This window comes from Microcaecilia unicolor, chromosome 11, assembly GCF_901765095.1.
Source record: "Microcaecilia unicolor chromosome 11, aMicUni1.1, whole genome shotgun sequence".
Taxonomy (NCBI): domain Eukaryota; kingdom Metazoa; phylum Chordata; class Amphibia; order Gymnophiona; family Siphonopidae; genus Microcaecilia; species Microcaecilia unicolor.
The window spans coordinates 42,924,452-42,940,558 of NC_044041.1; the positions used below are offsets into that span (position 1 = coordinate 42,924,452).

At 42.8% G+C, this 16,107-nt stretch overlaps 1 protein-coding gene across 2 annotated transcripts in view; it reads right to left on the minus strand.

The window, feature by feature from the left end:
• SCARB1 (scavenger receptor class B member 1) overlaps window positions 1–16,107 on the minus strand; it is a 251,962-nt gene that overhangs the window by 92,394 nt on the left and 143,461 nt on the right. For both annotated transcript variants that reach the window (XM_030218831.1, XM_030218830.1), the window contains exons 3-4: window positions 9,250–9,391; window positions 31–234 (exon numbers count right to left, since the gene is read on the minus strand). In XM_030218831.1, coding sequence (XP_030074691.1) covers window positions 31–234; window positions 9,250–9,391 — 346 coding nt within the window. The remainder of the gene's footprint in view (window positions 1–30; window positions 235–9,249; window positions 9,392–16,107) is intronic.

Consider the following 16,107-nt stretch of genomic DNA (forward strand, 5'->3'; position numbering starts at 1 on the left):
TGTAATAATCAAACTTAAAATTTCACTTACTTCTGAGAATAACCCAAATTTCCCCTTAAAGGGGATCAAGTTCGGTACAGTCATTTGCAAGAAATCTAGAAATGGGCTATTATAACCCCACATCATCTCTTCCACCGTCCGATTCATAAATGCTCTCTCACTGAAGGTGGCAAGTGCCCCGCTAACGAGCCATTTCAGTGCAGTGTTGGAGTGCTCCATCATCATAGTTATAGTCTAATGGAAATAAAAACAGGATTTAGGATAAACCAGAATTACAGGTCACAAGCTGCCATCTTCTAGGCTCAAAAACACTAGAAATGTAAAAAAATATATATAAATTAAAAAAAAAAAAAAAGTTACATAAAAATTAAAACCAAAAATCATTCATTCACTTCTATGATGTAAAATCATTCCTGTTGGAAGTAGTGGAAACAAAACCCAAACAGTAGGCATTCAAGGGCATGGAATGAGGAGAGGATTATCACAAGGCCCAAAGACCGCTAGGCTGACATGACTGGCAGTTTGGATATTACCTTTAACATGTAAATGTCAAACCTGGCTCCTGAAATAATCTTATTCAAAGAGTAAATCTTATTCAAAGAATTATAGAGAAGTAACGGAGCTTCTCATGTGCATTTGGAAACAAAAAAATACTGCACAATTCATAAAAAGTTTGAGATTCTCAGAGTATTTGCTATTGTGAAGACTGAACGGCCAAGCCACTCTGTCCATCCACCGCTTATAAAGATAAAACCAGTGTGAAAAGTACATACCTCGATTGCATGGTGCATACATTTATTGTGAGCATGCATATGGGTGAAGCATATGTGAATTCACATAAAAATGAAGAAAAAAAAATTATGGGGTTCATATGTTCTTGATAAATGTAGGCATGCTTATACACACCACCTGTAGGGCTGGTGTACGTCATGCCTGACATGGCTTGTTTTTGTACCAAAAACTTACTAAGAATAGATTTGTTTTTAATTTTTATTATATATTATACAAACACAATAAAACAACTGAGTAACTAATTAACATATCATTGATCAGATGTCTCTGATCAACCAACAGCCCTTCCCAATCAGTCTCTGTATTGGCAACTGCTATGTTCAAAGTCCTTTTAAACTTTCTTCAATAACCGTGTTTCGCCATTGGCATCTTCAGGAGCCGTTAACTCGTACTTTCATATCATTTCGGTTATTCTATCAATTTCAATGAAAACATTATCGTAAGTGACAATACAGAGATCAAACAGTCTATACAAATACTAACTTTTTCTCAAACAATTCCTTTCAACACTTACATTTCATCAGTAGTTTCAATCTCAAAATTATGCCTAGTGCAGCACTTTTGGATTGGAACAAGCGGACCATCCGCCACTTCTGTTGACGACTATACTGCAAGGGAGTCCTTAAATATAAGGATTCCGCCTCTACGTCATTACTAGCTTCCAATGTTTCCCCTAATTAATCCATTACATCAGTTCAACCCATTCCACTTCCTTAAGGCCATAAGGGTGATAGAGCAACATATAATATTCACGTGGCAGACCTATTTATTTTTAGCATTTGTATCCCACATTTTCCCACCTATTTGCAGGCTCAATGTGGCTTACATAGATCTTTAAATGGTGAATACTAGTTCTGGAGAAGAGAAATACATAGTTAAGGTAGAGGATACAGAGTGAATTTGGTTACAGGAAGGAAAGTTTAACTTATAATAAGAATTGAAAGGTATTAGGTTAATTTAGTTCGTAAAAGATTAACTTGAACAATTAGGAACATTAAAACTACAAATCAAGATACTTTAGCAAAAAACAATTAAGGCTTAATGAATAATACATTTGCATAGGTACAATTGTTAATTGGCATTTAGGATGGATTATTGTTGTATGCTTTCTTAAATAAATAGGTTTTCAATAATATACGGAAATTCACTAAGTTGTGGGTTATTTTTATGGATTTTGGTAATTCATTCCAAATTTAAATGCATATGTAGGAGAAGCTAGATGCGTATGTTAGTTTATATTTCAATCCCTTACAGTTAGGATAGTGGAGATTCAGGAATCTCCACTATCTATTCTCAATAGTTGTTGCAAAAAGTTGCCTCCCCTACCCTTATCCAGTTGTAACAGTATCGAAAATCTTAAATCCTGCTCTGTGTGTTGCATCTCCATCCAATGTGACACCAGGGGGGCTTCTGCACGTTGCCTGCAAATATTACTAACATGCTCTCCAATTCTAAGTTTCACTTTCCTTCTACTTTGTCCCACATACCATTTCCTACATGGACACACTATTACATAAATTACTACCTCCGATAAACAATTTGTTACTTTCCTTGTATGGAACATTTTATGCATGTGTTGATTGTATATGGAATTGCATATTTACAATAACTACAAGTTGAACATGCTGTAAACCCACCCCCATGATTTACAGTTCTATCTAGTGTCTTCCTATTGACTGACGTCAATTCAGCCAAATTTCGACCGCTTCTGAATGCTATTTTAGGTTTTTCTTTAAAGGCCGTATGTACCTGTAAAATTTCCCAATATTTATATATAGCCTTACGAATTTCCATAGCATGAGGGCTTGTTTTGGGCCACTTATGCTAGTATTTAATTTTGGAATCATCTTTTTAATCATTTAAAAGACAACTCAAATCATGTATATATTTAAAGATGCATTTGGACATTAAGTACTCATGCTGCACTGACACAGTTGGGGGCGACTTGGACCTACATTGGACAGCTTTACTTCATTTTAAAAGGCAATGTAATTCATATATTCTGTTATATAATTTTAGTATTGTTAACTGCCATGAAAGCATTGCCATCAGTGGTATATCAAAATTAAACTTAGAAATTAATTGTACTTGTATAAAGAAAAAGTAGGCACCCTAGAGATTTTGTCATAAAATAAGCCCGTTTTACCACCTTGGACCAGGCACCTGGTTACAAAATAACTCATTATGTCCATGCTGCCATTGCTTTTTTTTTGGGGGGGGGGGGGGGTTTGTTTGTTTTTTAATCAGGACATCCGCCCTTTGGTTTGGTTTTTAAAAATCTGCCCTTCTCCAGTCCCGGTGGACTGGAGAAGGGCAGATGTGGTTCCTTTGCACAAGAGTGGAAGTAAGGAGTGGAGGAGTGGCCTAGTGGTTAGAGCACCGGTCTTGCAATCCAGAGGTGGCCAGTTCAAATCCCACTGCTGCTCCTTGTGATCTTGGGCAAGTCACTTAACCCTCCATTGCCTCAGGTACAAACCAAGATTGTGAGCCCTCCTGGGACAGAGAAATATCAAGTTTACCTAAATGCAACTCACCTTGAGCTACTACTGAAAAAGGTGTGAGCAAAATGGAAATAAAAAAGGAGGAGGTTGGGAATTACAAACCTGTCAGTCTGACCTCAGTGGTGAGTAAGCTAATGGAAACGCTTCTAAAGAGAAAGATTGTCAGATTTCTTTAACTACATGGAATACGGGACCCAAGGTAGCATGGCTTCACTAGTGGCAGGTCGTGTCAGACGAATCTGACTGTCTTCTTCGACTGGGAGACCAAACAGTTGGATGTGGGAGGGGCACTTGATGTGGTTTTGGATTTCAATAAAGCCTTTGACACGGTTCCGCACAGGCGACTTTTAAATAAATTGTGTGCCCTCGGAATGGGACAGAGTAACTGATTGGGTTAAAAATTGGTTGAATGGTAGGAGACAGGGTAGTGGTAAATGGCGCTTGCTCTGAAGAAAAGGATGCCGACAGTGGAGTACTGCAGGGATCAGTCCTAGGGCCGGCTCTTTTTAACGTCTTTGTGAGCAATATTGCAGAAGGGCTGTCAAGTAAGGTTTGCCTCTTTGCGGATGATACTAAACTCTGCAACAGGGTGGACATCCTGGAGGGTGTGAATGACATGAGGAAGGACCTAGCGAAGCTAGAGGAACGGACCGATATTTGGCAACTAAGGTTTAATCCCAAAAAATGCAGGGTCATGCACTTGGGTCACAAAAATCCAAGGGGGTGAAGTGCTTCAGTGTGCGAAGGAAGAGCGGGACTTGGGGGTGATTGTGTCTGATGACCTTAAAGCTTTCAAACAGGTAGAAAAAGCGATGGCCAAAGCCAGAAGGATGCTTGGGTGCATAAAGAGAGGCATGACCAGCAGGAAAAAGGAGGTGATAGTACCGTTGTATAAGTCTCTGGTGAGGCCCCATTTGGAGTACTGCGTGCAGTTCTGGAGACCGCACCTACGGAAAGATATAAACAGAGCTACCAGGTACTTCTTAGCCAAGATCAGGTGACCCTCAGGGGGAGGAATGCTGGCTTCGGCCTAACCCCTGGTAAGCCTTTTCTTGGTTGAGAGGTGCCCAGCTTTCCTTCTAATAAGTTCTGGGAGAAGAGGATATTTCTCTGGTAAGTGAACAAATTTTGCTTGTGCTTTCGGAACTTGAAGATTGGGGTTTAAAGGAGGAACTGTAAGTTAGTGATAGGCTGATATCCTTAATACTTTAGCAAGTTTTAAATTACGGAAAAACTCAAAAAACACTAAGATGGAGTCAGCAGTCCAGCAGCGAGAGGGGTGCTATCCAGTCTTTTGCATTGAGTGTCACATGTATGATTATCTCCCAATTGGTGAGGTGTCATATGTGTGTGCCCGATGCAAAGAGCTCCTAGCTCTCAGAGAACGTGTCCGTTCTCTTGAGGCTAGAGTAGCAGACTTGATGGAGCTGAGGGAGACAGAGAGGTACATAGAGGAGACCTACAGGGATGTTGTAGAGAAGTCCCACCTCCAGTCAGGTAGCCCCTGTGCTACCTTGGAGGAGGGAGGTCTCCTAGAAGGAGAGCATCACCCTGGTGAAGTAGGAAGTACTCCTGTAGCCAGGACCTGCCCACCAGGGGATGTACTATCCTTTCGCACCGAGGATATATCTCCAAATATTGCCCGGGAGGGAAAGGTTAGGACAGCTGTTGTACTTGGTGATTCGATCATTAGGCATATAGATAGCTGGGTGGCTGGTGGACGTGAGGATCGCCTGGTGACTTGCCTGCCTGGTGCGAAGGTGGCGGACCTCACGCGTCACCTAGATAGGATTTTATATAGTGCTGGGGAGGAGACGGCTGTCTTGGTACATGTGGGTACTAATGACATAGGAAAATGTGGGAGAGAGGTTCTGGAAGCAAAATTTAGGCTCTTAGGTAGAAAGCTGAAATCCAGATCCTCCAGGGTAGCATTTTCTGAAATGCTACCTGTGCCACGCGCAGGGCCCAAGAGACAGGCAGAGCTCCAGAGTCTCAATGCGTGGATGAGACGATGGTGCAGGGAGGAGGGCTTTAGATTTGTTAGGAACTGGGCAACATTCTGGGGAAGGGGGAGCCTATTCCGAAAGGATGGGCTCCATCTTAACCAGAGTGGGACCAGGCTGCTGGCATCGGCGTTTAAGAAGGAGATAGAGCAGCTTTTAAACTAGAAATGGGGGGAAGGCCGACAGTCGCTCAAAAGAGCATGGTTCGGGATAAGGTATCTTTCAAAGATATCACCATAACAGGGAAGATAGAGTATCCTGATAGTGAGGTTGCAAAAGAGATTGTAGTAGATCGGGTATCCTTAAATAACAATAAAAATCAGACAAAAGATTGCCAATTAATACTGTCAAGTACTAAGCATGATGTACTTAGGAACAACAAACATAGTTTGAAATGTCTATATGCGAATGCCAGGAGCCTAAGAAATAAGATGGGGGAGTTAGAATATATTGCACTAAATGAAAAATTAGATATAATAGGCATCTCTGAGACCTGGTGGAAGGAGGATAACCAGTGGGACACTGTCATACCGGGGTACAAATTATATCGTAGTGATAGGGTGAATCGGATTGGTGGAGGGGTAGCATTGTATATTAACGAGAGCCTTGAATCAAATAGATTGAAAATTCTGCAGGAAACAAAACACTCCTTGGAATCACTGTGGATTGAAATTCCATGTGCAAAGGGGAAAAGGATAGTGATAGGAGTGTACTACCGTCCGCCTGGCCAGGACGAACAGACGGATGCGGAAATGTTAAAGGAAATCAGGGACGCAAACAAACTGGGCAACACAATAATAATGGGGGATTTCAATTACCCGCATATAGACTGGGTTAATGTAACATCTGTACACGCAAGGGACATAAGATTCCTTGATGAAATCAAGGACAGCTTCATGGAACAGCTAGTTCAGGAGCCGACAAGAGAAGGAAAAATACTAGACTTAGTCCTTAGTGGTGCTCATGATCTAGTGCAGGGGGTAACGGTACGAGGGCCGCTTGATAACAGTGATCATAAAATGATCGGTTTTGATATTGGCATTGAAGGAAGTGAAACTAGGAAATCAAGTACGCTAGCGTTTAACTATAGAAAAGGTGATTACGACAAAATGAGAAAAATGGTGAAAAAAAGACTGAAAGGAGCAGCTCGCAGAGTAAAAAACTTGCGTCAGGCGTGGATGCTGTTTAAAAACACCATCCTGGAGGTTCAGGACAAATATATTCCACGTATTAGAAAAAAGGGAAAAAAGACTAAACGTCAGCCGGCTTGGCTAAACAGTAAGATAAAGGAAGTCATTAGAGCCAAAAGACAATCCTTCAGAAAGTGGAGAAGAGAACCAACTGAAAGTAACAGGATAGATCATAAGGAATGCCAAGCCAAATGCAAAGCGGAGATAAGGAGGGCAAAAAAGGACTTTGAGAAGAAATTAGCGTTGGAAGCAAAAATACATAGTAAAAATTTTTTTAGATACATTAAAAGCAGGAAACCGGCCAAAGAGTCGGTTGGGCCGCTGGACGAAAATGGTGTTAAAGGGGCGATCAGGGAGGACAAAGCCGTAGCGGAGAAATTAAATGAATTCTTTGCTTCGGTCTTCACCGAGGAGGATTTGGGGGGGACACCGGTGCCGGAAAGAATATTTGAAGCGGGGGAGTTGGAGAAACTAAACGAATTCTCTGTAACCTTGGAGGATGTAATGGGTCAGTTCAGCAAGCTGAAGAGTAGTAAATCACCGGGACCTGATGGTATTCATCCCAGAGTATTAATAGAACTAAAAAATGAACTTGCGGAGCTACTGTTAGAAATATGCAATCTGTCCCTAAAATCGAGTGTAGTACCGGAAGACTGGAGGGTAGCCAATGTTACTCCGATTTTTAAGAAGGGTTCCAGAGGAGATCCGGGAAATTATAGACCGGTGAGTCTGACGTCGGTGCCGGGCAAGATGGTGGAGGCTATTATTAAGAATAAAATTGCAGAGCATATACAAAAACATGGACTGATGAGACAAAGTCAGCACGGATTTAGTGAAGGGAAGTCTTGCCTCACCAATCTAATGCATTTTTTTGAGGGGGTAAGCAAACATGTGGACAATGGGGAGCCGGTTGATATTGTATATCTGGATTTTCAGAAGGCGTTTGACAAAGTGCCACACGAAAGACTCCTGAAGAAATTGCAGAGTCATGGAATCGGAGGTAGGGTATTATTATGGATTAAGAACTGGTTGAAAGATAGGAAGCAGAGAGTAGGATTGCGTGGCCAGTATTCTCAGTGGAGGAGGGTAGTTAGTGGGGTCCCGCTGGGGTCTGTGCTGGGTCCGTTGCTTTTTAATGTATTTATAAATGACCTAGAGATGGGAATAACTAGTGAGGTAATTAAATTCGCCGATGACACAAAATTATTCAGGGTCGTCAAGTCGCAGGAGGAATGTGAACGATTACAGGAGGACCTTGCGAGACTGGGAGATTGGGCGTGCAAGTGGCAGATGAAGTTCAATGTTGACAAGTGCAAAGTGATGCATGTGGGTAAGAGGAACCCGAATTATAGCTACGTCTTGCAAGGTTCCGCGTTAGGAGTTACGGATCAAGAAAGGGATCTGGGTGTCGTCGTCGATGATACGCTGAAACCTTCTGCTCAGTGTGCTGCTGCGGCTAGGAAAGCGAATAGAATGTTGGGTGTTATTAGGAAGGGTATGGAGTCCAGGTGTGCGGATGTTATAATGCCGTTGTATCGCTCCATGGTGCGACCGCACCTGGAGTATTGTGTTCAGTACTGGTCTCCGTATCTCAAAAAAGATATAGTAGAATTGGAAAAGGTACAGCGAAGGGCGACGAAAATGACAGTGGGGATGGGACGACTGTCCTATGAAGAGAGGCTGAGAAGGCTAGGGCTTTTTAGCTTGGAGAAGAGACGGCTGAGGGGAGATATGAAAGAAGTGTATAAAATAATGAGTGGAATGGATCGGGTGGATGTGAAGCGACTGTTCACGCTATCCAAAAATACTAGGACTAGAGGGCATGAGTTGAAGCTACAGTGTGGTAAATTTAAAACGAATCGGAGAAAATGTTTCTTCACCCAACGTGTAATTAGACTCTGGAATTCGTTGCCAGAGAACATGGTACGGGCGGTTAGCTTGACGGAGTTTAAAAAGGGGTTAGATAGATTCCTAAAGGACAAGTCCATAGACCGCTATTAAATGGACTTGGAAAAATTCCGCATTTTTAGGTATAACTTGTCTGGAATGTTTTTACGTTTGGGGAGCGTGCCAGGTGCCCTTGACCTGGATTGGCCACTGTCGGTGACAGGATGCTGGGCTAGATGGACCTTTGGTCTTTCCCAGTATGGCACTACTTATGTACTTATGTACTTAACAGGATGGAGTCGGTCTAGAAGGCGGCTACGAAATTAGTAAGCAGTCTTGAATGTAAAAATTATAGGGACAGGCTTATGAACCTCAACATGTATATGCTGGAAGAGAGGAGGGAGAGAGGAGACATGCTAGAAACGTTTAAATATCTCAAGGGCATTTATATACAGGAATAGAGCCTTTTCCAAATGGAAAGCTCTGGAATGAGGGGGCATATGACAAAGTTAAGAGGGAACAAGCTTAGGAGTAACCTAAGGAAGTATTATTTCACAGAAAGGGTGGTGGAGGCATGGAATCGAGGACTGTTCCAGAATTTAAAAAGGCATGGGATAAGCATGTGGGATCACTTAGGAACAGGTAGAATTGGGGGTTACAGAGGATGACAGACTGGATGGGTCATATGGCCTTTATCTGCCATCATGTTTCTATGTTTCTATTTATGTAAAAAGAGGACAGGTGAAAAACCTACATATACCAGTGAAATTCAGTATGAGAGCCAGTGGTATAACAGGTAAGCAGTTATGCAAACTTTCATCTCAATTTTTTTTAAATGGACAATAAATAGGTGAAGAGTGCCTCAGAGATTCTTACCAGGACTAAGAAGTTTGGTACAACAAGATAATCCTGTTGGGTTCCATTAGACAACTCCGGCACAAAATAGAGAGTGCGGTGCCCCAAGAACGAAACGGTGTTGTTATGATGGAAAGAAATGTTTGTTTTCTGCTTGTACTCCCTGTCAAAAAAAAAAAAAAGAAAAAAAAAAAAAAGATGAACACAGTTAACCTGAGGTTAGAGCATCTTAACTTGCACCCATTTGCCTAGTGTCTTCTGCAGTTCTGGTCACATATGATGCACATCTACAATGCTCCTCAGCTTGGAGGACCTACTACCAAGCGGCCACATTTTACTATGGGTAGTGCCATTATAAAAACTCATATGCACAACACTAAACACACTCCTCTAGCTCCCCGATATTAAAAAAAATAAATAAAATGTAGGGGTCAAATTCAACCTATTTAACCAGCCAGAAAAGCTCCTGGCTAGATGTTTCTTTGGGGCTAACCAGTCATACTCATGAGCAATTAACTGGATAATGCTGCTGAAAATGTCTGGTTAGCACCCAACTCAAAATCTGCTTTTTTTTTTTTTTTTGGGGGGGGGGGGGGGGATTCCGGGGACAAAATCGGCACTTAACCAGAAATGGTGAACATAAAAAAAAAACACAGGACTTTTAGTGTGGTTCTCACACATAGCTAGTTAAGTGCTGAATATTGCTGTTTTCACCAACTCCATAAACTCAGAAATTCATTGCTGAAGACTGGACATGTCCCTGCGCAGAATTTTCAAGGATAGTGCTGGTGGCAATCAGCAACTGATCACCACCAGCTGAATATCAGGCCCATTGATTTCAACTTTCTCCAGATGGTACTAGGGTTAAAACCCATGAGACAGAGCTCAAGTAGGTCATGCCAATCTTGGAGAAAATTACTTTGCCAAACCAACCTTATTTCTGACTGGGTGACCAGAGAACTAGATCGAGGGTAAGTTCTGGATGTGGTCCACTTAGATTTCAGCAAAGCCTCTAATATTGTTCCTCATAGGAAGCTCATTTACAATGTGAGCAGCCAAGATGTGAACTGCATTAAGAGCTGGACTGACAGGTGAAAGAGAATGGTGGTAAATGCAAGTAGTGGAATACAGAATTTCCAAAAAAGCTTTCCCTCTGTGTTGAGGAGAAAGGGAAGGGAGGGATAGGTCTAGGTTAGGCGAGAGACTTGACATAGGACTTTTATTTTGGAGGACGTGCTTACATATTTAGCTACTTTATAAACTGCCATTAGAAGGAAAAGATGCCGTTAGAAAAAAAGAAAAGATTTCCAAACACTCCTTTTCTATGGAAAATTCTCTGTTCCATGAACAGGTATCAAACTAAAAACAGTGACTAAACAGTTTGAAAAGAAAAGTCCAGAGGAAAACTTGAGGGTGGTAGATGTGGAGATCAAATGGTCAATGGTTTACTCAAAGAGTTGGCAGACATGGGAGAGGAAGTGACGTCACGCTAACAAATGGAGCGGTGAAAACGGAGCTCCCGTCCATCAGCTCTAAAATAGCAATTATATAGCGTTCCAATCCCCGGGGGAAAAGCAGAAAACGCCGCGTTCGGAAGGAGAAAGCACGCCGAACTGAAAGATGTCACAATCAAAAATTAAAACACCGGATTTGACTGTTTTTTCCTACCAGCAAAAAGCTAAAACCGATGGATCAGTGGCGGAAGAAGATGGCGCCCATGAGTTGATAATAGCACAGAAAGACCCAGAACCAACACGAGGCGAGCTTTCGATTACCAGAGCGGAAGCAGAGCCCGAGGTATGGGAAAAATTATGTACTTGGTTCCAAGAAATAAAAACAGAAATAAAGGAAATGCGCAAAGATTTTGCCCAATTGAGTACCGAACTAAGAGGCGAAATATCAGAACTGGGAAGCCGAATAATGGAGATTGAAAATGGCCAGGAAGAACAACTAGAAGTGAACAAGGCAGTTGAGCAGCAGCTAACAGAGCGAAAAACGGAAGCCCAGTATCTCATGGATAAAATTGAGGACTTAGAGAACTGGAGCAGACGCTCCAATATTTGAATCCGTGGGGTACCTGAATCGCCGGAATTTAATAACTGTGAAGAAATAGTGCAATCTATAGCAGCGCAAGTTTTGTCCACAGAGGACCAGCCTTATGATAAAACTACTATTCACCTCGAGCATGCGCATCGCGCATTGGGTGCCAGGAGACCAAACCAGCCAAAAGATATAGTGGCCTGCTTCACAGACTTCAAAATAAAAGAAGCAGTGATGAAGAAGGCGAGACTAGAGAGCCCCGTGCTATGGGAAAGCTACCCGATTGAGCTGTATCAAGATATCTCGGCCATAACCCTGAAGCGTCGGGGCGAGCTGTGTCCGCTAACAGCGCAACTTAGAGAGGAAGGAGTGCCTTATAAGTGGCAATATCCCTCTGCGCTAACCTTCTCTTGTGAAGGGAAACAGAGGAGAGTGGTATCGCTCGAGGATGCACAAGAGTATCTGAAACAAAGGGAGACAACGGATGACCCTCGACACAACACACAGGGAGAAGCAGCACGCGATAAGAAGCCCAGATGGCAAAGAGTATCGCAAGGCCGTGATCGCCTAAGGAGACAGATATCTGGGAAGCAACTAAACTCATCAAAAGGAAAATGAAAAAGAGCAACAGGGCGCCATGACAGAAGAATGAGCGGCTTAATAGACAAATGGTGAGCGAACCAAACCACAGGGGTGGAATTATGGAATAAGCTGAGAGACAAATGGGAGACGTCATTCCTCTCAGCAATAGACATGCCTAGAGAGGGCTTTGGGACATGTCTTTTTTGGCAATGGGGGGGGGGGGGGGAAGGAGGGATGGGTTGGGGTCATTATCTAAGTATCTGGTGGTTGCTGACTAGGATAGCATATAGGGGAGGCAAATATAGTGAATGTTCAATTGTATAACTTGGAATGTTAAGGGCCTTAATTCCTCGATAAAGCGCAAACGAATGTTTACCGAAATGTTAAGAATGAAAGGCGATGTAATTATGTTGCAGGAAACACATTTAAAACATTGTTATGAGAAATTGCTGGTCCATAGGAGATATCCCACAGTGATACATTCCACAAGTAGTCAAAACTACAAAAAGGGGGGTGTGCTCATGGCATTTATGGACACGCTACCCTGGGAAATTATCAAAACAGTAACGGATAAGACAGGCAGATTTCTTTTGGTGGTGGCCTCACTATATAACACACAGTATACATTTGTCACACTATACGCACCTAATGAAGGACAGGGTGAATTTCTGGAGGGAATTGAGCAAAAATTACAACAGCATGTCCAAGGTCAGCTATTGATGGGAGGAGATTTTAATCTGACAATAGATCCTATGATGGACAACTCCTCAGGGCAAGCGGCATATGCTAGGAAAGACAGAGATTATGAGCAGCTTTATGAAACGATGGGGCTTAATAGATCTATGGAGAGCAATGCACAGACAAGATAAAGATTTCACCTTGTACTCAGCAACACACAACTCCTATTCTAGGATAGATTTTTGGTTGGGGGATGGGGTAGTGGCCAAAGCAATGCAGCAGACACATATAGGAATACGCACATGGTCCGATCATGCCCTGGTCCTCTTAAGGATACGGATGGGGAGAGCAGATGGGGGACAAAGATATTGGCGTCTAGATGAGGCAATGCTAAACGACCCAGAGAATGTGGGGAGGATTGAACAATATATAAAAGAATATTTGGAATTTAATGATGTAGAAGATATCCACCCAGCGAACCTATGGGAGGGAATGAAGGTGAGAGGGCAGCTTATTGCCCTTAAGGCCCATCTGAAAAAACAAAAGAAGCTAAGGAGATTGAGCTGAGGGAACAGATTCAACAGGCAGAGAGAAAACATAAAGCTGACCCAGGAGATGGGGAGGCAATGACAGAGCTCCACAAAATTAGATTACAGTTAAATGAGTTACAGATGGCGGAGGTGGCCCACCAATTGCAAATGGTGCAACAAGAATATTATGAGATGGGTGATAAAGCAAGTAGACTATTAGCGAATAAGCTGAAAAAGCAGGTGTCTCATAATCAGATCCATAGTCTTATAACCCAGCAAGGCCAGACTGTAACACTGACAAGTGACATTCAAGCTACATTCCATGAATTCTATACGAATCTGTACAAATCTGAAGTCGAGGTAGCCCCTAATAATATAGAAGAATTTTTGCAGGGGATAGAGCTACCCCAGTTGACGCCAGGGGAAAGGGATAAACTATCGGCGCCTATAGGGTTAGAGGAGATTAAGGATGCGATCAAAGCCCTTCCGCAAGCTAAGGCCCCTGGGCCCGATGGGTTCCCCACTAAGATATATAAACTGTATGCTAATATTTTGGCACCACTCTTACTGCGGCTCTTTCAAACCTTTGATCAAGCGCAAGAATTGCCATACTCATGGAGAATGGCAGCGGTGACCCTGCTGCTTAAGCCAGGGACGGACCCGCAGCAGTGCGGGTCCTACAGGCCTATATCCCTCCTAAATGTAGATTATAAAATTTTCACAAAAATATTAGCAAATAGGATGCAAATAGTGTTACCCAAGCTAATTCATCCAGACCAGGTGGGTTTTATAACGGGGCGCCAGGCCTTTGACAATACTAGATGTTTGTTGCATGTACTCCAACAAATGAGAGACGAGCGAGCGCCAGCCGTAGTGCTAACAGTCGATGCAGAAAAAGCATTCGACCGAGTGGAATGGCCATTCTTATTCGCAATGCTACAAAGAGTCGAGGTAGGGGGCTGTTACCTGAAGTGGCTGCAATTGCTTTACCAGGCTCCATTGGCGGTGTTAAAAGTCAATGGATCTTATTCAGAACCTATTAAACTCCAAAGAGGTACCAGACAGGGCTGTGCAGTTTCACCACTATTGTTTGCCCTAACAATTGAACCACTGGCTTGTATTATAAGAGCAGATACAGGAATAAAAGGAGTAGTATGAGGAAAGAGGGAACATAAGCTAATGCTGTTTGCAGATGATGTACTGATGACATTGACAAACCCTGAACCATCGGTGCGGCGGGCTATAGAAATGATGACACAATATGGGGAAAGGTCGGGATTTAAGGTGAATATTAATAAGACAGAGCTACTTAATATCACAGTACCTGACCATGAGATAGAGCAAATGAGGGCGGCATTCCCGTTTGTGTGGGCCACAAAATCTATTAAGTATCTGGGGATACAGATCACTCCAAAAAGTAGAGGATCTATATGAGGCAAACTTCCCGATGAAAATAACAGAGCTAATAGCTGAACTTGATAGGTGGGAAGGTCTAAATATTTCGTGGAAGGGTCGCATTAGCGCCGTTAAAATGATGATGCTGCCTAAACTGTTATATTTGTTTATGGCGCTCCCTATTCCTATCCCTCGGAGTTTCTTTACACGCCTCAATAGAAAGATGTTTGCTTTTATATGGAGGAAAAGGCCCCCACGGGTGAGGCGTGCTATACTGTTCCAACCACAAGAGAGGGGTGGGATGGGAGTCCCCAACTTCTTTTTATATTATCAGGCGGCCCAATTAAGAATCCTTGCCGACTGGCATCCAGCAGTTAATAAAAAATGGTTACATTGGGAAAGGGCCTGGCTTGGGATGAGAGAGGTGGGGGATCTCCTGTGGATATCAAGTAAGGAACTGAGGAATATAGGACGAAGAATGCCCATTGGACTCAGGCACATTGTATCCACCTGGTACCAAATTAGGAAACAGTGGTTCCCGGAACGCACATACTTCCATCAGACAGGGATTTGCAGGGCGCCAGGTTTTCCATTAGGGGCTACTGAGATAACCTTCAAAAACTGGGCAAGGGCGGGGCTCCATAAGTTGGGCCAACCGTGGGATGCTGACAAGATAATAAGCTTTACAGAACTACAGGAAGAATATGGGTTGCAGGCTAGAGATCAGGTGTTTTACTGTTGTATACGTAACTACATGCAGACTAAGGTCCGAGAAGAGCTGGAATTGGGGGAAACATCTTTGGAATTAGCGCTGGGGGAAGGGGAAGTGTATCACGCATATATCTAGCACTACTCCAGCGCAAAGATCCCCAACAAACTTATATTAATAGATGGGAAGAAGTATTGCAGGGTACATTTTCAAGGGAGTGCTGGAAAAGGGGCTATCGCTATCTGTTTAAACCTTCTCTGGCCCAAAATGCAATTGAAATTGGTTTTAAAATTTACTACTGGTGGTACTATACACCAGACAGATTACAGCAAATATACCCAGAAACATCAGGAGACTGCTGGCGTCAATGTGGGGCCAGAGGCACGTTTATGAACATTTGGTGGGAGTGCCCCAAGATAATAGACTATTGGAAGAAAGTGACTACATTGATAACGACAGTTCTTCAATGCCCCTACCCCTGCATGCCGGCGCACTGCCTCCTTCACTTCAAACCGGCTTCAACGACAGGGCCTCAGCACAAGCTAGCCACGCAATATTTGGTGGCAGCCAAACTTGCTATAGCCAGAGACTGGAAAAACCCACAACCGCCTGAGATGAGGAGGGTCATGCAGCGTGTGGACTTCCTTTACCAGATGGCAAAGCTGACAGCTATGAGAAGAGGGCGAATAGGAGCCTTTAACAAAAGTACGGCAACCATATGAACACTTACATGAACAGACAATAGCACCACCATGATCCGGGGGGGGGGGGAGGGAATAATAGCAAAAGTTGACATAGAAGTTCAGCATTATGTTGTGAATGATAAGATGTAATTGAGAGCAATGTTTTGTATAACTGGAACTTAATAAAAAAAAAAAGTTAAAAAAAAAAAAAAAAAAAAAAAAAAGAGTTGGCAGACCAGGTGACACCATGACATTACTATGT